This window comes from Sipha flava, unplaced genomic scaffold, assembly GCF_003268045.1.
Source record: "Sipha flava isolate LNK unplaced genomic scaffold, YSA_version1 180_pilon_pilon, whole genome shotgun sequence".
In the NCBI taxonomy this organism is placed as follows: domain Eukaryota; kingdom Metazoa; phylum Arthropoda; class Insecta; order Hemiptera; family Aphididae; genus Sipha; species Sipha flava.
Genome location: NW_020272187.1, coordinates 745,778 through 773,377, shown reverse-complemented (window position 1 = coordinate 773,377; position 27,600 = coordinate 745,778). Strand labels below are relative to the sequence as shown.

Here is a 27,600-nt window from a genome sequence, read left to right as displayed (position 1 = left end):
GGAGGGAAAGTACGAAAAAGTGAAAGAGGACAACAGATAGCGTTGTAGTAGCGCGGGCTTGTAAACGCGGTCATCGATGTTCACCGATGACTGTCCGCCATTTTCCGGCGGCTGTTTTTATGTTTGTCTCGCGCACACACAACAGTTTCGGCCGCCGTCTAGCCAACATAACCTGCTTGTGCAGCCGTCGCTGCCTCCGCCGACGACGACGACACTGTTATCCGTTACGACCACGACGATTGACCACTATTCTTAAAAGTGCGATCGCGTACGGTGTTTTGTTATTTTTGCGCAACCCGCTTTATATTTTTTATGTTCGTTTACCGGTAAAAGCCGCCGTCTCGCGCCCGTCGTGTGATACGTTTTTACTAGATATCACACACACGCACGTCATATATACAGATATTATATATATATATAATATTCGTATCGGTAATATTATTCGCCGACTGGATCCGATTCGATGCTTTATGAGTTAGTGCGTGCCATTCGACGACGATATCATTGCCGTATGCGCCAACGTGAATTCCGTGGATTATTTTAGAGCTCATCGATTCGAGCACATACCTTTCCGTAACAAAACACTGTGCGCGTGGTTATTATCACCGTCGGCTCGCCACACGGACGCTGTCGATTACACCGTTATTGTAATACCGAATTGTCGCTGACGACGCTACCGCAGCAGCAGTTACCGTCGTGCTCGTAAACTAGGTAAGCTATGTTCTCAATGTCATTGTTAATATTACACGCGAGTTTAATTGTTTAGCAGTGATTGTAGTATAGTGGTCTCGGTATTATTAACACTAGTAGTAGTAGTAGTCGTTAATCTGTGAGCCCGACCTGCTTAATAACAATAAAAACGCTGAACCTTCTTCCGTCGTGTAGAAGACATCATTACCCGCGCGTGATCGTATTCCTCTTAACTATATTGATTACGATAATCGGTTTTCGGGGGAAATGAGCATGTCCGATAACGTGTTTACGCAAATCGGTGGCATGCGTACGGTATAAATTATTATTTTTTGGATACGGTATGCAATTTTTGGCCACGTTCTGTTACCATCCTAATTAGTAAAGTTATATTTTGAGGTGTATGTCTATATCGAGTGATCTGAAGTGAATTGTTTACGTTTTTTAACTTCAGATATCCGTTGTGCGATTTGTATTTTATTTTTACCTGTGTATTACGCGCGATCGCTTGACTTAGGCCTTTAGCCTATTGTCAAGATTTCACATGTGCTTCTGACACCATAGGTATTCCTCCGTACCTATCTCCCGCTGCCACCGTGCAACGTGACACTTAATATAATTATGAATTTTACCGCGGGGCCGCGCCCGGAGCTTCGTTAGAAATATTTGCATGTAACATATACCTAGTTATAAATAACAATATAGGAAGTATTTATGAGTGATTCGACGTAATTGGTGTGAATCATGTTTTTGGGATCGTGTGTACTGATTACACGAGAACACCAACGTATATATTTCAAAGGGTGTAAATACATAAAATTTTGTTTCGTGGTGGTGAACATGGGTTGTAATGTTACAATTATGTGCATTTTTTATCTTCGTAATTTCCCTCTGAAATAATATTTATTTATGCGATGATTCCAGCCTTTCTTAGAATATGCAAACGTTACATTATTGGTAAATAATAATAATAATTATTTATCAATTTTAATTATATTAATAATAATAATAATAATAATCATAATGATTCGTGTTAATCGAAAAATCGCTGAGTGTGCGACTTGTTATACACTTGTTCGTTTTAGTAAAAATAATTGATTGTTGTTTATGTACGATATGTTTTTTTTTCACGAAGGTTTGCACATTTTTTTTTATACACTTGGTAAAGTGGAGATTGTTACATAAAAGTGCACGCGGTTGATGAATAAAAAAAAGCTTAGTAGTCTCGACTGCGTTTCGCGATTATCTTTAATGCTCACTGCGGAGAGGGGAACGAATAAGTAAGAAAAATGCTAACATAGGCATTTTCTTCAACCATTGTACTGAAACATTCAATGTTATTATAGTTTAGTAACTAATTTAGTAAATAATGTAGAAATCGTTTTTACTCATTAATAATAATATTAATATTGTAACATTAATATTATTTTGATCATAATGTTTTGTGTATCAGCGAAATTCGAAGCACAGTTTTTTTCATAAATATATTTTTTGGGCTGTGGTTCCTGTACTCCGGATCGTTTAGTAATCGCTTTGTTCTTTCGGACCAACGGCTGTCGCCGGGCTCGTGGTCTTACCTCGATAAAAAACAATCATGTAACAACTGTTTTTTATAGTAAAACATGAACAATTGTAACAACAATCATCCCTCGTGCGTGTAATAACAACACCAGTGTTTTACGATAATAATAATATCGGTCAAAATGATTGTAATATTATTATCATCGTGTGCCGTCCGCGTATAGATTTTGATAATGATTATTAAAAGTGGTCGTCGTTGTCAAGGCGAACTGTAATAACCACAATTGGTGGTGGCGGCCGACGCGGTAATTGAGGCACCATAAATGGAAGGGCGACGATGACAATGCGAAAAGAGCGCGTTTTAACTGGTCTGCACGGCTGGCGGCACGACGACGAGACTTGGTTCGTGGTCGTCTGCGGCCGGAGGGGTAGGGGGCTTCACTGGACGTAACCGTCATCCGTGTGCGGCGGCGGGGCCCACGTCTTTCTACTTCATACCCAGAAACACGCGCCGCCGCCGCCGCCGCCACACCGGTCTACGTGTTTCTCCGCTGCCCCTGTCTATCGTGTGTTGTATTCACTTTCGTGATCGGCGTTACGTTGCTGCTTGCGCGCGCGCGGCGTTCACACCGGGACGCAACCGCGTTATGCGCGCCTATTCCGTGTGCATGTGTTCCTCCCTCGTGTAACCGCCTTATGGAATTCTCACTCGCCTCCCGGCGGTCGTATTTAATCGAATCACGATGCTTTTCACGATTACATTGTGTATACGTTGTTTGTGCGAGCGAGTGCGTGTGTTTACGTACCCATTACAATATGCAATGTGGCACGGTGTATTATATCCGTAGTAAAACCGCGCGCGAACAACACAACACCTCCACCGAAGTAACAACGACTTGTTCCGTTTGTCGTTGGTTTTTTTTTTTTCTCTTTGCCTTCCTTGTTTCCCTATGATTTTTTTTTTTCTTGTTATACTTCCCTGTACGACGGTTTTCTCTGGTCTATTTATTAACTATACTTACCATTGGCGGATTAAAAGCGTGCAACACAATAATTGCGGTAACACGCGTGCCGCCGCCGATCCGTGATTGGTTTTTCGTGTTTCGACCGCGAGTTATTTAAATGATAATTGGACACACTACTTATTACGGTTATCCCGATGTATATTGCAATATTCGTATCAGCTTCTATTTCGGTTTTTATCGTATACGCCGCTGCTGCACGCGGCCTGAGTATTTCGGTGACTGATGTTTTTCGTATTTTATTATTATTTTTTTATTTTTGCTGTTTCCCGCGGACAATGTACGTTCGATTGATATTTTTGCATTTACGTCGGTTTTTGATGTGAAACGAATAATAATAATAATAATGTTTCGTATTTTTCCCCGAATCCACAATACAACTGTATGTCCCCTTTATTCGTGTAACATCTGTCATTATTATAACGGTGTATTTTAAAAATTACCTATATTGTGAGCGAAGCGGTGATTTGCATTACAAAACGTTATATTTCTCCCAAACAGTTAGCTGTTAACGATTATTTTCTGTAGCCTTGAAATGTACGGTAGTCTGAGGAAAGGTAAAAAAAAATATTTGTCGCGGTATATACGTTTCTACTATTGTAAACGATATTGTTATTAACAAATCGGTTGTAATTACTAATAGAAAATGTTCCTCGAGACTGGGCAAACGCCGTGAAATTAATACGTCTGGGATAACATTGCTCGCGTTCGTTTATTGAGGAAACGTAATTTTTTTTATGCTTACACGCTCGTGTATATATATATTTGTTTTTAACGCTGACAAAGCAAAAATCACGACATCGATTTCTTCTGTACGCTGTTGTGTGGGCACGGTATTAAAAATTTCATTGCCCGGAGCGTTGGTAATATGAACCTGTTTAGTATTACAACGTGAGCTCACAAATATACACTCGCGCGCACTCACATACACTTACATGTACATACGTAGGCACACGCATTTATGCACACGCTCTCGCGCGCATACGCACACACGTACATACGAGACCAACGCGCTGTCAGTCGGCCATAACGAGGCCGGCCGCATTGCACGACTATCATCGTCGTCGTTTGTTTCGGTTAAAGCGATGATGGTGGTGGTGGTGGTGGCGGCGGTGGTGTTGGTCGTCGTTGCACGCGAGACGTGCAGTACAACAAATCGGTAATTTAATGAAACAACGAAGTGAGTTTGGCGTGGCCATGCATCATAATATATGTGCGTTGTTCCGCGATCGGTCGTGTAGCGGCGCGGCGGCGGCGGCAGTACCACCAGCAGTTGCTCGACAATACTCTGGCAGTTCCAACACGATATAATGGCGGGAAATGGTCGCGCGGGGAGCAGCTGCTCTCTCGTTCGTCTCTCCCGCCAATATATACGCTAAAACAGTTAATCGAAGTGTACGTACCTATACCAGCTGCTGTTGTATTGTCGTCGTGGTTGATTATAAATCGTTCATGCAATTCTATTATTATTTTTTTCGTCGGTAATGTTGCATATTTTCAACAGACGTTCACTTTTCTCAAAAAGAAAATCTATTCGTCGTATAATGTTTGTGTTCTATTATTTAATGTTCGATGTTGCCGTCATGTGCTTGGAGAAGACGAGACTCCCCTCCATCGAAGCGCGGTTTAACGCTGATCAACCTTTTGTCTACAATCAATCGTGTGCTGCGTGCATTATAATGATAATAACAAATTGTTTGCGTACCTGCTTACCGGCCAGGTGGTTTTTGTGTCGATTTTCAACGAAAATATTTAATTACGTGTACTCTAATTTTTGATAACTTGCAAGTATTCTTCGCTAGGCGACATGCTATAATTGTCTCTTTTTCAATTCATTAGTTTCTGATACAGTTCGAAACAGGGGCGTATTTAGACTTCTAGGGGGGGGCTCAAATTTTTTCTTTAATGATGCTTCAAAATTTACAAGTAAAATTGTTGGTAATATTTAAATCAAATGAATCCTAAAAATTTGTGGTTTTTTTTTTTTTTAATGCCGGATCCACTTACAATCGGCTTTTGTGTAGTTCTTCTTTAACACCTGTCTGTGTTTTAAAATTTACGCTTGTATTTTATTTGATTTTACACTGAGTATAGACCCGACAAAAAGCCCAATTTATTACACTCAACATTGACCGTGATGTTAGCACTGAAAACAATAATATATAAATCATCATACTCGTCCGTTCGCCTTTATTTACTTATATTTTAATATGTTTTTCTGTAATTTTTCTTATCACTCATTCGTATATTATGACAAACATTTTTGTAAAAAACCAAAATTGTTAACTAATTCGATTTCGTTATAAAACGATACACATTTAAAAAATTTGAAATGTGCTTGCATATAATTGATTCCTTATGTACGGATTCAGGGGGATTCGCCCCCTCTTAATACGCCCCTGGTCCGAGATTTGTACGTTTCTTTTAATATTAACATAACTGTTAATTTTGTGAGTGTGTTCGTATAACACTACACTTGATGCTGTTTTGTTGCATTAAATTACATATGATTATTAATTATTAATCAATGTCTTAGAGTATTCTTGTATTACAATTTAGAATTTTGTTGTTTTGTATATTTACCAATACCGAGTGAATAATACTTAATACCGAGAGTTTAATTTTATAATTATCAACTAACTCTATATTTGAGTCATTATGTCTAACAATTTTTTGAAAAAGTAATAGTTTATACAATTCACTAGATAAAGATTTAAAGATCTTATGAGAGGGCACATTACAATTTTTCTGTAAAAACAACAATTCTTGAAGTACCTCAATAAATATATATTATATATTTTAATTGCTTATATTTATTGCCTTTAATTATGGAGTTTTAATACATCTGAAATCTAAAATGTTGGATATGAAATATAAGGGAATAACTAAGTTAGTACTTATCAAATGTTAGTTTAGGGTAGGTATTAACTATAACTTGAAGTATGCGATTAAATTGTTTATGTCTATTGTTCATATTTATGAATCATAGTTAAATTTTTGATTAAAATCATAAAATATATTATTTGTCTTTTTTTTTTTGGGGGGGGGGGGTTATGAATTTCACAAAATCATTGGCAATATGAAAGATTTTGAGGGTATACAATTTCTATATATAATTTTCTCAATAATTTTAGTCATCGTTTAACTATTTAATTATAGTATTCTGTAAGACAAATATTGAAATATTCTTTTAAAATTTCTATAAAATTTGATTCAGTAACTTTTTTTGAATTTTTTTTATGTATTCATATAAATATTCATTTAATATTCATATAATGTAAATAGGTGGTTATTTACATGGTTAGATCGTGTATGATCATTGGATATATTTTATCTAAGTAGGTATGTACTATTTAACTTTAATTTTATCTTGATTTAACCAATATTTAGCAGTTTATTTGTTAATTACATATATTTTAATATTCTGGTTAACTTTGTAGTAATATTGTTCATTGCCATGTGTTAGTAATCATTTATTGAATGAAAATATCTACGTCACATAATTAATTAAATTTAAATGTTTATTAAATGTTATCAGTGTAATTGTTTGTACCTTTCGTGTTAATAATAACACTATAAGATTATAATAACGCACTAAAAATTAAATGGATAGTTTGAACTTAGATATTTTTATAACAAAACTGGATATTATTCTATACAAAAATATACAAAAAAATAAAAAAAAAAACATTTAATATATTAAACGCACAATTAAATAAAATTGTTATATATTTAATAAACAGAAGACAAACTATGATTACATTTTTAGTGCGTTTAATATTTTTTTAAATGTTTTTTTTTTAAATTTTTGTGTATTTTTTTTTAGGAATTGGTTTCAAAATGTTGACACTCTCCATAAGAAACAGAAGCAAATCTAAAAGAACCCAAACACCAAAAATTGATGAATTATTAGAATCTATTGGATTAATGAGACATGTTGTACCCAGAGATGGTAATAGTTTATTCAGGTGCATTTCTCAGTGTGTGTTTCTAACTCAAAGTTGTTTTATGACTGTCCGACAACATCTATTACAATTTTCTATTTTGCAAACCAAAGAATTCAATCATTTGACACAGTTATCAGTTAGCAAGTATGAAAGAAAAATTACTGATACCAAATTAGATGGTGAATTGTTGGATATGCATATTGCTGCTAAGCTGTACAAAATAAATATTGCATTATATGTAGATGATGCTCAACCTTTTGTTCCTCTAATTATTGAAACTCCAAACTCTACAAAAACTTTAAATATATGTCTTAATTATGAAAAAACTTATGATCTAGTACTGATCAAAGAATCTGTTGTGAATATTTCATTTTGTCAAGCTATTGTGTATGAAATGTTGTATAATAATGTTTTCGAGCTATCTGGTGTAGATTTTGCTGTGAAGGAAATGTTGTTTGAAAGAAACTTACCATCTTCTAGGTCTAATGACCGAGTTACTTTGGAAAAAAGAGCTACTTTAACAGATATGAAAGAACTGCTTGAATTAGGTATCACTCCATTTCCATTTAAAGTCGCTAAAGCTTTGACACCAAAATTGTATCGAAACACGGAGTATGATATTTGGTTGAATAACAAAAAAGAAAAATTTTATGGTAGGTGGAATAATTGGGAGTTTAAAGAAGGAAGCAAGTGTATGGTATTAATTGGCAACCAAGAGTATCATTGTTATATTCAACGTATTCTTGGTAAAAATGAACCTGTAGAAGTTTATGTTAAGGATTTAGCACAAAAAATGTATGTTGACTATGATAAGTTGAAATTAATTCCAGTTGAACAAGATATAATAGAGACTCCTTTAAATTTTGATCAAATTTCATCAACTATAGATGATGGTAATAGTTATATTTGTCAAGTTGCTGATACATGTGAACCTCCAGTTCTATTTAGCAACACAGGTTTTATTCAGAGTCCAGCACCAGCAGTTCATGGGGTTTTACCCGGACCAATATTTTCTAATCCTTGTTATGTTCAACCATATCAACAACAACCTGGTCTCCCAATGACTTCTTTAAATTTACCAAATAGTGGAAATGTGATCCCTCCATGGTATATGTCAACACCTCCGCCAATTTTACAGAATGATTTTCGTCCTCATAAAGAGAAAATAGTATTATTAGAACCACCATCCAATTTGAATAAAAATTGTATTATAGCTCCTAATCTTCTAACACCACCCAACTTCATAGATCTTCCATCAAATGCTACTGGACCACATGTTCAACCAATGTTTTCATCTTGGTATAATGGCCACCAACCAAATACTTCGTGTGGATCTGAACAGTGTAATAATGGTAAAGAAAGTGGTGCGACCATGGATTATAATTTTGTGTATCAACCTTGGTATGGACCAGAGTTTGATGTGACTACTGATAAATTGCAACAGTGAATAAATAGACTGATATTATGTCAAATTGACTGAAATAGTTTATTCATGTGATAAAAAAGTGTTATTATTTTATTAATTGTTAAATCATTTTCTTTTAATTTTTAGATATTGTTACAAGAGCGTTATTTTAGTTTTTATACGGTAATTTTTTTGTTCCTTTAAGTTGATCAATTTTGTTTTAATTCTAATTTTTAAAAATAATTAAATTTGTATGTCCAAGGATGGGTTTCATTATTAAAAAGTATTTATTTTATTTTGTTAATTTTATATTTTATTATTAATTGCTCAGTAATTGTATGTCCAAGGATAGGTTTCATTATTAAAAGGTATTTTATTTTGTTAATTTTATATTTTATTATAAATTACTCGGTAACTTATTATGATAAATAAAAAGAGTCAATTTATCAGAAGAGTTGTTTCTATTTTTATGTGTCGTATTATTGGTTAAGAATATGTTTAATGTATCATTTATTAAAGTATGAAGGAAAAAAAAATCATTTTCATAAAGATATAACTTGGTTGAAATTGGATTTAAAATTATAATCTATAATAGAAGAATTTCCTACTCTACTGTAAATATTAAATTTTATAAGTATGTGTGATATTCTTCTCTTTTTTAAAATTTAAAATTTAAAAGAAAATTTAAATATTTTCTTTTTAATTTAAAAATCTGTCTTTTTTAATTCTTATAATCTTTATTATGAAAAACTGATAAATTGTATTATAACTTATTAGATCATTTTTGGCATACCAAGTATTCATTTTTTGAAATTAAATTTTTCCTCATAATTTTTAATTTAAACTGGTCATTACAGAAATATTCTAAGGTCACTATGTATTTCATGTTTTTAACTGTACTATTTGTTATAAATATATCTTAAAGTAATTACTTGATTGATGATTTCTAAACTTGATAATCAATGATTAGGTAGATGAATAGGTTTATGATAATAGGTATGATATTGTGGTGTTAATTGAATAAAGTGTACTGTTTTAAACAATCTACCTACTTTTACTTTGATGTTTTAAGCTAATATCTGATTAGAAACCTGTTAACTGATTGATTGCGATATGCAGCAATATATTTTGAATGTCCTTCAAAAATTCTTGATAATGTTAATATATTTATACACATAATTTTTTTTGTTAAATAAATATTCTGAAATTGTTGTCCTCGATTTTTAAATTATATTATGAATTTTCTATAAAGTGTATGTAATATACATAATAATTTTCTAGTCTACTTTTTAAAATGTATAATATATAACATTATGAACATGATGTCGAAAAACTTAAACTTATTAAATTATGAATTACCATATCGCACCCCTAGAATACAAACAGTATAACTTAGAAATCGTAATTACTGAGAAAATGCAATTAAAGATTTTAAGAATTTTCAAAACCGTCTGACAATATCATTTTTTGTAACATTTAATTTTTTTTTTTAATTAGTTATAATTAATCATTGTTTTCTATTTTCATTGGAGTTTAAGGAATTCCCTAATACTCAAAAACACAATAAAAAATAAATCAACTTTAATAATAAACAATCTTGAAGAGAAAAAAATATATATTTTATTTTTTGATCACATTCTACTTGTAATTAATCTTAAAATAAGATAAAAAAAATAAATATTTATCCCGCGATTTTAGCAGTGGCGCTAACTCAAAATCGAAATTTTTTGAGTTATGCCATTTGTTTTCTAGGGTTGCGAAATGTCGTCGATAAATAGATTTATTTTTTTTTTTTTTGTGCTAAATTTATTCATTAGGATTTATTAACGTCATCCTATGAAAATTTTAAACTAAACTCTTCCGTTTCAATATGTAGTAAAACAAATTAGGAATTGTTAAGAACGTTTGCAAAATTTGACTTTCACTTTTAAAAACCTGTCCCTTTTCAACCATCATCTTCCATAGTTGCTGTTGTCTGGTGAAAGCATACTCATTTTTTACGCGAAAAAAATGGTATTGTTTTATCGTAACTATCGTACCCAATGAATGATAACTCAACAATATAACTACACATATTATGATGATAGAAATCAGAATATATTGCGATCGGGTGGTTCGATAATAAGGAATGGAAAAGGTCTCGGCGCTCCTCTTGACCCTAAACCAGAGAAGAAATGAGAAAAAATCTAAACCGGTTGCGAGTGCATGCTGGTATGAATATTGAATGCGTTGGACACGGATTCATTGATGGCGGCGACGCACAAGCTGCTAATTTATAATCAAAATATTTATAAAATTATATTTTTATCAACATTATCCCAAAATGAAAATTTAGTGAATTATTTAAAGAATTTATAACGGATATGATATTTTATAGAATAATGATATAAAAAGTAACAAAACAATATTTTCTTATTATTAAACTAATTACATTTGTTTGATATATGAATATATTGTTAAAAAAAATATATAAACAGTGAATAAAATTGTATTTTATGGTTGTTTTTAAATTTTTTATGCATTAGTTGACCATACGAATTTTGTTAGACAGTATGAACAAATATAAATATATTTTTTTATACAATAAAATTGATTTACGTTCTGGTGATTTCAAATTCAAACTTGTCGATCAGCACAAATTCTGAACAATCGGCCATTGGCTCATAGACAACTATCGGAAGTAAAATGTCGTTCGCTACAGTGGCAATACTGTCAAATCGACAAACAACACTCATTGTTGTACTCCTCTCTTCCATACCTTATATATGGTGTACATTCGATTCACGTGTAATGTTGTATTATTATAACGGTGTTTCACGTTCGGCCTACGATGATTCGGTTATTGTAAGAAGATAAACCGGGGGATAAATTATCGGGTTGCTATAAAATCGCTATATTCTCAATTTATATTACCGAACAAAAAAAAATTAATTCTCAGTATTATTTTTGTGTTTTAATCTAATAGAAGTAGATCAGCAGGTGTAAACTAAATTTCATAACTCAAAATTTCTGATTTATAATATAATTAATATATCACGTACTCGCTTAATATTTAAGTTTTTTTTTTAATTTTTTTATTTCATAGTAACTTACAGCATATAAGTATGATTTGAACTCTCAAAGTGTTTTATTATTTATGCACGTGGAATAATATATCATACTTTCATAATCCCAAATAATCTTGTACATATTTATTAGTTTATTATTTACTGTATTATAGATTGAATATTATTTTGCAATTAGTAACTGCTTTCTTCTTTTACTAACCATATATTTTTATATAATATTAATGTTTTAATCCTGATTACCTACTCTTGGACGCATAATGTGGTAATAATTACGATAGTGTATGTATTTATTCTGCATAGTTAATTAATAAGTAGTTAAACATGAATTGTTAATTCATTTTAATAAAGAGAAGTATTTTAAAAAAAACTACGTAATGAAAAGGTACTCTTAGATAAATTATCAATATTCGATCAATGCAATTGTGTATATGATTATAACTGATCAGTAGTTTAACGTTTAAAACTTGTTTATGAATTAATATTACATTCTTATTTTTTCTTGTTAAAACGTTGCTACTTACAAAGTTTATAATTTTTTCTCAACACACATTTAAACGCGGAAGTAGTATTTTCTCTGAGTTTTAGTTGCACAATAACTAATAATTGTACATCTGTTTGTCTTGTATGCTTATTGGTAGGTGTGATCGTGTGAGTGTATATTAACTACCGTTTTATTCGTTAGATGTAACTATTTAGAGTAGACATACATAGTTCTATAATTGTTTAAGGGATATTCTAGTATTTTACATTTGCATTTCATTGTTTATTTTATTGTAGTATATCCCATGATTCACGTCTTACTATTTAATACTATGTGTTTCCATTATGATTTCTACTTATATTTCAATTGTTACAAACGGCATACATTGTTGGTGTACAATATACTGGTATTTGATCTGCAGAAATTCGCAATACTATTAAAGTTAATTATACTTTAATTGATCATTAATTATTCATGAATCATAAAATAATCTTGTATATTTATTTAACATGTATTTTATATCTTTCCCTTTGTCTACCTACCTACATAATACACGGTATATTTCAAGAAATAAGAAATTATAAAATCAATATACTGGTATCATTCATTAATAGAGTACCTCCTAGGTTATTAATTTAAGTTTAATGGTTTACTTTTTTTAGTATTATTTTGATAAGAATGAACTATTTGACATACCTATCTTTCTTTATTATTTTATCGTGTCACCTATATAATAATTAATTTCTTGATATTTACGTGTTCAATCTTGTTTTAGCAGAATACAGATAGTTTACACATTGTATTATGCTTTTATTATATTTCGACAAATACTAAAAAATCATTATTTTGCATTATTGTATGTATTATTTATTTTAGTGTGTTTTGGAAATGTCGAATTAAATGATTTGGATTCCCTATAAAACGTGTACTTTTTTAGTATTGTATTATTTTTAGGAACATTTCTAATAATTATCAATTATATATTTTTTTCCTTATTAGTAGATGTTAATTTATTATCAAATTACTGATTTATCAAAATACATTTTAGCTATTTAATTTTATAAACATTGTACTTACATATTATTTATTGTATACATAATATTTATTTTAATTCCATTTTAGTTAAGTTGAATTTACTTTATTTCAAATATAAATTGTTAAATAGGTATTAAAATGTTTATTAGAAGTATAATTTAATTTAATTTTATAAATTTAAAACTTATATTATTCATAGTCCATTCCATAGAATTTTCAACGATATAAACAACTGTATAATAAATAACTGATATATTGTTGTGATGTGTCATTGATTTTACTTATATAATTTATTTGTATAGGTGGTTTTTTTTTATTTCATTGAATATTTGATGAGTTTTAGTTCTTTCGAGCGTAACAATTCCCTCTGTGTTTATGTTTGTGTAACAGACACGCGTTGCCAACATTTTAACAGACCGTTGTCTGATTCAATTAAACTTTTTTTTGTAGTGAGGAAAAGGTGGTTATGTCGGAAAAGCTTTCCGTTTGGGCGGGAACTGTCGTCGGTCAATGTGTGTCCGTTCGTTGTGATGGCGGTGGGTTACTGCAGAGGTAGAACACCATCAACAATCAAAACAAAACTCATATTGATTTGCTTGGTTATTATTTCTCAGGGTAAAAAAAAAAGATAGTTGTGTATACGTGTGGTTTATGATTTTGAACAACGATTCTTCGGTGTCGAACGGCCTCTTCCAATTGCCGTTATAATAAACACTAAAACCAATATTACTGTCGCATGTGTCCTCTTCAATTCAACGCTTGACAAGTTCCCTGGAAATAGTAGTTAAATGCTCGAACGCCACGCGATACTAGAAAAACTTTCCCAAACGACTAATAGTTCCTTACGGTTCTCACCAATTTGACATAATTTTTGTATTCTAATTGTTTTTTTTTTTTTTTTTTTAATGAAAAAGAAAATCTATACACATAATTTGCACAAAATTTGTTCTAAAATGTGGTACCTTTATAATCTTATTTTTGTTATTGAACCTAAATGTGTAAAAAGAATGTTTGTGACTGTACCATATACTTATATGATTGATGAGATTGTGACTTGAGATGAATATAAGTTATAAAATTGAGTGTATATTCTAGCTATTATTGGTTTATGATTGACTGTATATTATATTTATTATTATATGTAGGTACCTCTGAAAATAGCTATTGGAATACACAAAAATTAAAAATATCTACCAATATTCACTCATTATGATAGATATGTTTGTATACTAATGTATCATCTCGTTCGGTTTATAGAATCGCGAAACCTTATTTCGGTATCTAAACATTGTTCGTAAAATATAAATATAGTTATGGCAAGAATCCATGATATGCCTTCATGATGCCAAAAACTACGACTTAATAATTGAATTGCTGAGTACATTAACCTGCTATACATTATCAATAACGTTTGGGAATGATTTAATAATTATAAATAAAATAATCAGTTATAATTGTCATAAATCAAATAAAAGATATTGTATCTTAATCTTGCTAGTTAAAAATAAACAAAAAAAATATTAATTAATATTGATGATGTGATAAGTCATAATATTGTATTCATTTTTTGATATTTCTGCCAAAATGATGATTAAAAGGTCTTGTTCCTATGATTTAATATGAATCAAACTTTCGTGATTCTGATTTGGCCAAATTTATTTTATTTTAATACGTGAAACTTTTAAATTTTTTTATTTATATTTTGATAATAACATTATCAAATATATATTAAACTAATGAGAGCTCCGTAGAAGGCTATATGTAGGTATTGACAATTTTTATAAAAATTTCTTTTTATTATAAATTTTAGTAGATTAATAAATGATGAATATTGTCTCGTTCGTATGATACATTTTGATTTTAAATCAATTTTCTGAATATGATCATAAATTATATATGTATATATATATATATATATGCACAATTACAATACACAGGTAGCCAAGTGTTATTTTTCAAACTAATCTTAAGTATAATATTTTTTTAAAATCCCCTTACCTGAAGATAATACTTATTAATGTTTGATTTCTGTTCCACTTTATCTTTTAAATTCATTATGTGTAATATTGTGTACTTTAAATTATAAATTTATCATTACATATATATGAAGTTAGTAAAATTGCTACGGATTATGAAAAACTTAGATTGTGATTTTATTAATACCTAATGATGAAACATTTAATTTAAAACAGCTCGTGTTTTACAAATATAATATTACTCCAGACTAAGCTTTTATTTATTTAAATTTTTTTTATTTATTTTTATAAGCTATTTGTTTATTTATTATTTATGTATTAATTTACGAGTACTAACCAATTATTAATTTTTAATTATTTAATTATTCAAAAAAATATGTTGATGAATTATTTAACTTAATTCGTCATTCGAATATCTGAACAATAAATTTATCAACATTTTAAACTTCGTTCAAAAGATGACACTAAGTGCAATTATCCATGGCAAGTTTAGTTGTCTTATAATAATATTAAAACTTATAGATAAATAATAGTTCAGTTATCGGAATTATCTTAGCATAATATTTATACAAATAAAATAATAATTTTTTCGATATTTTTTGTTATTGTGTATATGTTAAACAATGTCTATGTTTTACTTATTATACTATTAAAAATCAGTGCAAAACCATAATATTTAAACTATTAAACTGATTATGAATTTATTAATACATTTATTATTGTGTGGATCAAATAGTGATGAGTTTTAGTCTCGTTCGTATGATAATTTATTTGTATTTGATTACAACAAATTATTTATATTCTGAACTTGATCTGCTTCTTTAATGTAATATAATTCTATATGAATTTAATTTATATGAAATTAACTTTCTATATTATATTACACTGTCAATGCCACAAGCATGATACATTAATGGTCTTATTTTTACGATCAAAACTTTGATTTTAGCCAATGTACAAAGTCGAAATTAAAGTACCATTCAACATTTGAATATTAAACATTTTTTACTTGGACAAATCGATAAATATTTATACAGTTAACCCTCGATAAGAAGGAACGCTTGGGACTATGATATTTTTCTGTGTAACGGGGTTTCCGTCTTGACGGGGTTAGTTAATTATATGTAATTTGAAACGGGACCAAAGAAATGTTCCGTAATACTGGGGTTTCCGTCTTACCGAAGTTTCATCTTATCGAGGTTTTACGGTATATATATCTTTGATAAAATGTGTTAAAAAAAACTGTGAAAGTTTTTTGTGTGATTGAATGATTTATTGAAAAACTACACAATAGATCTATAGTTAATAATAAAACGTAATGAATTAGCAATATGAGATTCTTTCAAATTAATACAGAAAAAAAAAATTGAGTCGATACAAGTAAATAATTATAATTTTGACACATTAACCTACTTGTTAGTTAAACATGATAAAATGTAGGTTCAGTTTGTATTTATACGTTTTTAGATTTTTTGTGTTTAAATTGTAAATTATTAAATTATGTATGTATGTTTATGTATATTAAAGGCGTCGCTGCCTGTGTTTTTGATGACTGTGATTTCTAATGAATTATGACAGTTCTGTCGATAGAGAATCAGGAGAAATTCTATGACGGAAAACGACGACTACGTCATTAAGCGATAGCCGCCATCGCCCTGCCCCTTATTTACTACGAGTAGCTTTTCTTGCCGGAGAAGTACGTTCCACCTTACACAGGGGTAGGAGGAGTAGAATGGGTGCACCACGCACGAGGATTTATTCGTTGTCGTTATTATTATTGTCGTCGTCGTCGCGCGCGCGGGAAAGTCCATCGTGGTGTTTCATTATGTGAAGCGAGGACTGAAACCCCATTCCCTTGTCACCGCTCATGGGTGGGGTGGCTAACGGTTGACGGTGGCAGTAGTTGTAGTAGTAGTATTAGTAGTCATGTTGGTGGAAGTGGCGGGTGGGTTAGAGAGAGAGCATCAGCTATATTCGGGAAAAATCGATGGCGCTATTACCGGCAGCCGACCGCCGGCCCTTGTTCCTTTTCCTCCTCATCGCTCACCCGTCGCCTTCGTCGTCGACGACGACGCCTCCGCCGCCGCCGCCCACTCGATAAGGGCTGCGTTCTCACCCAGCTAAACACCCGCGCCACCGGTAATTTCCCCTCACTTTTCGATATGTTTCACGAAAGGTGTGCGTGCGTGCGTAAGCGTTTGTATTGTATCACTAACACGGTTTGTGCGTAATATCCGTCTGCATTGTTATGCTTGTACGGTCGTTTTAAACTTCTCCCGACGCAGTCTTACGATAAACTTCATCGTTTTAATACGACGTCTCGACTATTCATTGAAATTGTTTCAACGACATGATTCCTTTAACATTATTATCCCCCCCCTCCCGCCAAGTCACATTTATACTTGTATCAACTCGTGTAATATTATGTTATATTTTATATTACTTATTATTAGGGCCCGGATTTCAATGCAAAGTGCATATTTTTTTGGTTGATCATACACAATTTTCTCTAAGAACATAATTCGTTTCATGTAACTAGAGTTTCAAAACTACAAATTTTTTTTGTTGATATTTTGAGGTTTTCTCATTAGAGCATTTTTAGTATTATTGGGTCATTTTGTTGGTTTTTAATGCATATTTGTTCAACATACTAAACAAATTTAATCTATTCAAAATAAAATCAAAAAACAAATTATTTTCTTGATATTTTTGTAGGTTTATCGAGTTTTTCATACACGTTGTCAATCTTTATTTTTCAATTCGGTTATTATCTTATTTTAATTTATTATAGAGTATGGAACGTCACCAGTATTCGGTCAAATAACAAATAGTTAGTCGGTTCGTATTACATCGCAGACGTTGCTCGGATTACGTGTGAATGTGATTTTAATGTATTAAATAGTGTGTTAAATATGTAGTGAAAAATATAGTTAGTCTAGTTAAAAATCTAGTTAAAAATATAGTGTGTTAAATGCCCAAAATAAAAAAAATTATGTCATTTTTAAGGTCATTTTTGTGGTTAAATGCATTTTAAGGACATTCTTGGCTATTTTTTAGAGCATATTTGTATGATTTTAAGTGCATTTAAATTCCGGCCCTACTTATTATTATATTACGGTGTTCGTAGCTTATATTTAAAATATTTCGATTGCTCATAAGATATAATTATGAGAAAAAACACTTGTTTATTTTATTATTCAGAAAGATGAACAGCGCATGCGTGCGTCTTACATACATATGAAATAAGTATACCGTATCCTTCCATTGCTGCGCGCGTTAATCAAATAATTCATAAAGTTAAAGATTAAACTTAAAAACATCATATTATTTAGCATCGTCATGTTATAACCCTGTAACATTCCTTTCTCGACTGCTGTCAATAGTTAAACATAAAGTTTCAAACTTCATCGTTCGAGTTACTTAACTGCAGTCAATTTTTATGTACTTATATATTTTATTTTAGCCGATACAAAAACCATTTTTTTAGTCTTGAATTTTTGCCTCCGTAATATTAATGTTTTATGAAATGCCGTATTGTATTCGTTGTTCTCTTAAATTTCAAATTATTCAACCATAACTATCGCCAACTCATAAGGTATTTATTATTTGTATAATAAACCGTAATGTTTGCAAAAATCTGTTATCTTTGTAAGTTCGTGACTACGCCACGTATTTATGTCAAGATGAAATAATAAAACGCTCAAACATTTTTATAACAATGTTAAGATTTTACTATCAGTTCTTTATCGACACAGTGTGTATGCATGAGACCCATGATTATCTTGACGTCGTGTTTTACTGATGTACGAGTTATACAACATTAACTTTAATTCTGTTACATCGCCGTAATTAAAATTCAAAAATAATTCGAAATAAAAAATATAATACTTTGCCACCGTTTAATAATTCGCGTATTACATCGAATATTCACCGAAGACCATGTATAAATAGAAAAATAAATGTATATTACTAATTTGTTAGAGCCCGTACAAATCAATGAATTACGGAAAATATTACACTCGTACACGATTGACGCTTTGTCTACCATGGTTTCGTTTTTTACTCAGATTTTTTCCCACGTGTGTAAAAATGATTGCAATTTCTACAAACAACTTAGTACAACATATCGATTTTTTTTAAGAAATTTAAAGTTCTCTTATAAAATTTTTTTCTATTTTTAACACGGAAAATATTTAAAATATTTAAATATAAATTGTTACATGAAGTCAATATTTATTATTTGTTCTATTTTTTAGAATTTGTTGAATAATTTCAAATTATATGACTATATAAATAATATTACTGATCATGTTTTGCAAATTTAAGTTATTTAGTGAACTAGTTATGTAATCGTAGTTTTCAAAGATTTTATTTTTTTATTTTTATTTTTAACAGTTACAGAGTGTTAATTAGAATACATTTTGATTTTTCTTCTATTATAAGTTTGATTTTATTGCTATAATTCTCTTTCCTTTTTCATCATGATTTTCTGGGGTCCGAACCTTAAGTCGATTTAATTGTATTTAATATTAAAGTCGGTGACGAACACCGGCTTGCGTGTGAGTGGTCGGCGGTGGTTGAGGGGTTGAGTTAACTTTTCTGATAGAAGTTTTGCCAGTAATAAGAGGCTCATAAAATATAGAAAGGCGTAAAACTTTCCGAGGGCGGCCACCACCGAACGTCGGAAGTTTTATTTAAGACCGGACTCACTCACTTTATTTAAACTTATTTTCATTCTCAATCTACCCTTCTCTTCCTTAGCACATTTTGTTGTAAAATTCGTCGTCTTGTTTGACGGTCTCTGCCTTTTGTTTCATATTTGGTTTTTTTCAGTTTTAAAAGTAAACTTTTAACTGCTATGGTGGTGTGGGGTTGTGAAGTTAACCTGCCGTTAACTTTGCGACGTCGACTGTAGTTGTGCCAAAGTTCATTCCGATCAACTTTTCCCATGCACTCGCGCGCATCCGAAACTTTTCGGGATCCACTGAGCTTTGTCCAAACAACTTGCCCCGATGCTTGTTTTGTATAACTTTGTTGGCAAAACTAATTTATATTATTTGTAATATCCCCGCTCTGAATCCGCTATTCTTAAGCTTTTTAAGTAGTTTAAAAATAAGTTTTCTCTTAACTACATACAGAACGAGTGGAGTTGGGGTTCAACTGAAAGGAATTATTTTTATGACGCTTTTCCTTTGCGTATTTTTTCTTGTTTGTACATAACAGTTCCTTTCATATATTTATATTATTCGCAGACAATATTTTCGGTTCACTACTCTTGTCGTTTGAACATTCTTCCCAAGAAATAAATGTCTATAACCTGCATTTGTATTAATTAATTAGAACTATTAAGTTAATGATAATTTCCATAGTTAATTACACATCATCATTAAATTGAGTCTTAAAATATTTGAATCAAATATCATATCTCTTACATACTATATTAAATAAAATAATGATTATACTGATGATAAGATATGTATATAGCATTTAATATTATTGTAATTTTACTAAATCATTCTTTTAATTATAATTTCTCAAGAAATATTAACATAATTGTCAATCATGTATTCATTATTAGTGTTATTCATGATTTCATTATCTATCAGTAGCTATTGATATAATTTAGATATAATCATATTATTTAATCTAACATAAATCCAATTATTAATAAGCTTACTATGAATGTATTTTAAAACTAGTTAAAACTTTTAGTAAATATTATGAAAAGTAATAAATAAATTTGTATGCAATATTAATATTTCGGGAATATAAATATATTTTAATTGATCTTATATACGAATCTAATTGCATGCATTTTTACTTTATGATAAGCTATATGGTAACTGGTTGAACTTGCTAGACTCAAGTTGCTACCTAAAACCTCTTTTCATCAGTGTTTTTGCTTTTTTTTTTAAGAAAAGTTCATTTCTAGTGCATCTTCAACCTGTATTACTTACCTAAAAAATGTAATCAGTAAATAAAAACAAATTATATTTAAATTTAGTTAATTCTCTGTTAAAAAGTTGATATATTTGTGTGTTTAATATGCAAGTATTTATATTATAATATATAGTTTAATAATGTTATATAGTTCTACCATTTAACTAAATTAAATGTTGTTATTCTAGTTTAAGTGTTTTATAAAAGCCCAAAATTATAAAAAAAAACATATATGGGTGCTAATTTTTAAAATTTCTGTTATAAATTAGGTGAATATGGGGTACATAGTGGGATTCACAAATATAAATTGTACTTAGATAAAAACAGTAGGTATGACATATTATAATTTTTTGAGTTAATTGGTAAGGAAAATCATAAATTATTTATTTAAAGAATAATTATTATAACCCATGTAAATATAATTCAAAAAGTAAAATTAAAACTCAAAAAACAACTACTGCTCTTCTTATATTGTTTAATGAGCAAAATTAGTAATCAGTCTTATCTCTTATATAATCTTATTATTTATTGAGTGTTAATTGAATCCAATATATATATATATCTTGTAGTTATTGCTAACACTTACATATTTATATGTTATTAATTATGTGTTTGTCCAGTTACCTACATTTTATTATCAATATTTTTATATATTTATCTATTTTATTGTTGTAAAATATATCATTGCTGATAGTCATGTGCAATAATAAAAAAGTAAAATTATTGTCATAAATACTTGACAAGTTTGAATTCTACCTAAATTAGGTTTACTTACTATTATACTTATTATATGTGATATTATATTTAATTTTCATATTGGCTACTTGTTAAGATTATGTTTTATGATTAAACATTTTCTATAGTTTTATATTTTAAAATTTTTAAGTTTCTAGAAGAATATTCTATTTTTATAGTTAGTTTAATATTAAATTAGCATATTTTTTTGTATGCCCTGTGAGCATTGCTTTTGTATTTCCAATTAATCGGTTTTATGCATATTAATATATTTTTAATTAATTTTTGCTGAATCTAACTATTATTTTGGTTATTGTTCAGTTTGAATTGAGGAATGTCAATTTAATTTTCAATTATTAGTACTATGTAAATTATTTCAAACTGGCTAAAGTTTTTGATATTTAAATTATAATAATTTTTATTTTTTATGTTTTTTTAAAATACATAAACTTTTTGAAAACAAGTGGTTGTAGTTTAGTTTTCAATAATATTTCCTATGATTGATTTAGTAAAAAAAAAAACTTGCAATGAGTGCTGTTTGATAGTAAAATGTTGTTCAACCATTTGCCGTATTTTGCACCCCTCTCTTACAAGTTTTGTGTAATATGAAATAAAAGAAAACTTTTTCCAGTAAAGTTTAGTTCAGATCTCACGAGCTTTCAAAACAAACTTTTAAGTACATTATAGCTTTTTAGATGGTCCAGATATCGACAAACAAAGTTTTGTAATTTTTTTTCTCGCTTCTATATTTAGGACTTAAAAAAGTTTCTAAATTAAAAGAAACCTTCCGCCTGATCTTTTATATATTTTTTTAAAAAAAAAAACCATAACTTAATTTTCATCTTTTTATTTCTAGTTTATAATTATTAAAATATTTTTTTATTTTGTATTTTTATTACAGATTCCCTTCCCCTTTCATTGTCCGGTATGATTTGGACGTTTTAAACACTCTTGTGAAACTCAAACAGTCAAAACGCAAGGATTAAATAAACGTGTTGGTAGTCCAGTAATGGACAAACGGAAAATGATTACAAAAAGAACACGAATTGATACAACTATACGAGGAACTGGGTCTGGTGCTGGACCAATCACTAATGGACCTATACAAACAAGGCCATTGGTTGCCTTATTGGATGGCAGAGACTGTTCGATAGAAATGCCTATACTTAAAGATGTAGCTACAGTTGCATTTTGTGATGCCCAATCTACTTCAGAAATTCATGAAAAGGTTTGTAATTTAAGATATTTTTCATATTCGTTACTTTAATGATATTAATTATGTTGTATAACTTTTTATAGGTTTTAAATGAAGCTGTTGGGGCCTTAATGTGGCATACCATTGTTCTAACAAAAGAAGATTTAGAAAAATTTAAAACACTCAGAATTATTGTACGAATAGGAAGTGGAGTGGATAATATTGATGTTAAGGTACCTTGTAACTTAAATTTATTTTATTTATTTATCTTATTTTACATGTGATTATTATTTCTCTAGGCTGCTGGTGAATTAGGTATAGCAGTGTGTAATGTGCCAGGCTATGGAGTAGAAGAAGTAGCTGACACAACTTTGTGTTTGATATTAAATCTTTATCGTAGAACCTATTGGTTAGCTCAAATGGTTAGAGAGGGGAAAAAGTTTACTGGCCCTGAACAAGTACGAGAAGCTGCTCAAGGATGTGCACGTATTCGAGGGGATACTTTAGGAATTGTTGGCTTGGGTATTTAACTTATAACATGATCATTTTATTTTTATTAATTTTTAATTTGTTTAAAAAAATTTCAATAGGTCGTATTGGCTCAGCAGTTGCATTAAGAGCAAAAGCATTTGGCTTTAATGTAATTTTTTATGATCCTTACTTACCAGATGGAATTGAAAAATCTTTAGGCTTGACTCGAGTTTATACACTACAGGTAAATTATAATTTTTTTTCTTGAGATAATGTATACTATAATATTTTAAAATTAACTATTATAGGATTTATTGTTCCAATCTGATTGTGTATCGTTGCATTGTACTTTGAACGAACATAATCATCACCTTATTAACGAGTTTACCATTAAACAAATGAGGCCAGGTAAATAATTTCTTAGTACATTATAATTATAGATATATATATTTATATAAATATTTTAGGGGCTTTCCTTGTAAACACTGCTCGAGGTGGATTAGTTGATGATGATGCTCTTGCAACAGCATTGAAACAAGGACGTATTAGAGCAGCAGCCTTAGATGTTCATGAAAATGAACCTTTCAATGTACTCCAAGGTACTGTTTAATCAATTTTTTTTTTTTTTTATATTAATTTTAATTAAAACAAATTTAATTATTTTAGGACCATTAAAAGATTCTCCAAATTTACTGTGCACTCCACATGCTGCATTTTATTCAGATGCTAGTTGTACAGAACTAAGAGAAATGGCTGCTAGTGAAATTCGTAGAGCAATTGTAGGTAGAATACCTGAATGTCTTCGTAATTGCGTTAACAAAGAGTATTTTCCTGCCCCAACTACCTATCCACATCAAGCAGCAATGGCAAGTGCAACTTCAGCAGCTGCTGTAGCTGCAGCAGCTGCCGCTGCTGCTAATCCTGATGCTATGAATGGAGGGTATATATATATATAATAAAATTAAATTGTTAGAAAATTTTTTAATTATTTATTATTTAATTTAGGTATTATGCCGGTGCTGGCACTGGTACTTTACCAGTACAACAAGCACATTCTACTACTGCACATGATAATGTGCCAGGCTCTGGTTCAGCACCACCACCTCCCTCGCAAGCGCCACCAAGCTCTCAATCAGCTCCACCTGCATCAGTTCTACCACATTCATTAGTGAGTACACTGCCGTCTGTCAGTAGTGGGGCTGATTCAGTGCCTTGAGCATCATCTGCCCCGTCACCTCTCATTCCTCTGTAATCAATGAGTATGTTTACCTCCCATTCATCCGGCCTATTACATAGAAATATTTCATTGATCTTTTTTTACCTACTTAGAATAAATTTTAATATCTATGTTAATTGTATTAATAATATAACTAATTATTGATTTATTGTAAAAGTTCAAATTAGTTATAACATAATATTCACTAAATTGTATTTTTTATGAAAAAAAAAAATGAGATTCAACTCCATTGGTTTATAAACATTTAAGATTTTTAATTTACTAATTCACCCTCAACCTTTATTTTATTTCTCACGCAGTTGACATATATTGACTAGAGTTCAACGGTTAATTATATCATAGGGTTATGCATTGCTATAATAAAGTGTTTACGACTTAATAACCTTGACTGTATATCATGATATTTCTTTATTTATTTAAAAGCATACCTCAGACAATGTTTTCTTTGGTCACTCCCAATTTCATGATGTGTTATTGCTTAAACCTTTGTTTTAGAATCATTAATAATTTTGATGTTGCTATTTGTATTTATTTTGCTTAACTAATACTGTGATTGTGTTGCTACGCATGTTAATTATATAAGGGTGCCTCAGTAAAATATCTAAATAATTAATTTTTGTTAATAATGTATAAAAAAATTTAATTTTTCTATTCTAATTGATAATATTGTTTGTTTTTTAATTAAAATATTTTGTGTTTTTCTAAAGGAATTAAAAATTTAAAAATCGTTATCATTTTATTTAATTGAACAAGTACATAGTTCTTAAAACTGTGTGTATACATTAATAATTTTATTTTGACCGAACTAAATATTAAACATATTACTTTATCGATTGATTTGTTCATACTAATTATTTTACAATTGATCAACTTATTTGTTTTTTTAGAACTACAGCATCATACTTTTTATTTATGTTAATATTAGATTGTTTTTTTGAAATTAAATTTTATTTATTTCAAAGTAAATCTAGTTGAATATTAAATTAAATATTAGTAAAATTATTTTTTGTAATAGTCAAAATGGTGAACTTAATCATAAGTTTTCAAGTATAATTGCTTGAAAATTTTATTGATTTTACTTGAGTATAAAATGCATATTTAATGTTTATCTGTTTAAGTAGATATTTGTTTATAGTTAGAAAAAATAAATTGAGTTTGGTCTTTTATTTAATTTTACTTATTTTTATTCAATATTTTGATTATCCTAATAGTCCTTTTAATAAATATAATATTGGCACCCTTTGTTAATGACAATATTAATAGTGCATTAATAACATGAATTATATTTAATCGTATTAATTTATAATTTATGAATGTTATACAATATAATAAAAATGATATGCTGTATTAAGACTTAAACTATGATTAATAATGACAATGATGTCCATAGCTTAATTTTATTGTTTGCATTACAAGAAAGGGCGCGGCCTACTATAAGTCAATATACATTGCACATTCATTTCATATAAGTATATGAATAAAATTTACTTGAACAACTTCTCAAGGCGTCCTGGGGGTGGACTATTTATATGGTTTTTTTTTTTAATTTCTGTGTTTTTAAATATTGCTGCGCCCTTAGCGACAAAATTTCCATGTTCGCTTTACTTTATTGTTGACACGCTTTCGGGAATTTTGTGTTTTAATTTAAATTTTTTAACTGATTCTTTTTTATTTTTATTTTTATTTTTTGTAGTTTGTTAACACCCAGCTTCCATACACTTCTGGACAAAACGACCGTGACAGTACAAATAATGTGAGCCAGAGTAGTCCGTCCCTGACATATAGGCCTATTGTTTGAAAGGCACTTATATTGCTCTACTCTTAAGTTTTGCAAAATTTAATTTTAATTGAAAGCAAAAACCATTTTATCATTAGAACAATTGTCGTGTTCTAGTAGACAGTTTTTATATTATTTTCTTTATTTTAAAATAATATTGAGCAACCTAAAACAAACTATATGTTATGGTTTAGAATTTTGCAACAAATAATTGGACGCCTTGAGTTTGAAAATACTCCAATAGTATGAATTAAATATAGAATTTTACAATAATTTACGTGATTTTTTTTTAAACTAATTTTAAATCAACAGTTGTCTCATTTTTTAACAAAATTATAATTCAAAGAATATTGTATTATTATTAATTTAAATTTTCTATTTATTCTGTAAAAAAAAAAAAAAACTAAATAATTATTATTACATTTTATGTTAAATGATTGAAATGTTATTATTTCACTTTGCAAAAGAATGATATTTTAAATGAATGGGAGATAATTAGTGGCATTGGGCTTCTACAGGATATTAAATAATATAAATATGTTTTATTTTTTTTAATTTGAAAACATTTTTATTAATTATTGTAAATAGCAACATCACATTAATTAAGTAGTGTTTATTACATATGGAATTTTAACTGTTAAGTGTGTTTTAACTGTTTATTATTAAAGAAAACTGGAGATTTTGTCACCTTAATGTCCACATGGACATACATTTGGGCAGGGTTAGGGAAAATAAATAAATATTTTTCAACTTAATAAGTTAGATTTGGTCAATATAAATCCAAGTTTAAACAAATTCAGTGGTATTATATGTTAATATCTGTATTATTATTAAATTAAATGAGGTGTAATAATCAACACATTAAACACAGTAAAAGTATATAATATTTTATATAGATCATATCTTTTTATTATTTGTATTTTGTACTATTTACTGTTTTATTATTATTATTATTTTTTTTTTTTTTAATGAACCTCAAATCAGAATTATGTACTATAACCCTAAAGTACATAGACAATTAACGAACTAAAAATATACAAGAACAGAAATTATGTTGGATATTGTATATAATTTTAACGAAAACTATTTCTTACACCATT

At 29.5% G+C, this 27,600-nt stretch overlaps 2 protein-coding genes across 2 annotated transcripts; both read left to right on the top strand.

The window, feature by feature from the left end:
- Positions 1–128: 128 nt before the first annotated feature.
- LOC112680794 (C-terminal-binding protein) lies at positions 129–26,773 on the top strand. Its single transcript, XM_025550992.1, has 10 exons — positions 129–711; positions 22,722–23,048; positions 23,120–23,248; positions 23,315–23,537; positions 23,606–23,730; positions 23,795–23,894; positions 23,954–24,085; positions 24,153–24,426; positions 24,492–24,654; positions 26,417–26,773. Exons 2-10 carry the CDS (start codon positions 22,830–22,832, stop codon positions 26,519–26,521), a joined length of 1,470 nt encoding a protein of 489 aa, XP_025406777.1. The 5' UTR covers positions 129–711; positions 22,722–22,829; the 3' UTR covers positions 26,522–26,773.
- Positions 7,208–8,759, top strand: LOC112680795 (putative bifunctional UDP-N-acetylglucosamine transferase and deubiquitinase ALG13). The gene has a single exon (XM_025550993.1). The coding sequence runs from the start codon at positions 7,242–7,244 to the stop codon at positions 8,625–8,627; it is 1,386 nt and encodes a 461-aa protein (XP_025406778.1). The 5' UTR covers positions 7,208–7,241; the 3' UTR covers positions 8,628–8,759.
- Positions 26,774–27,600: the final 827 nt, after the last annotated feature.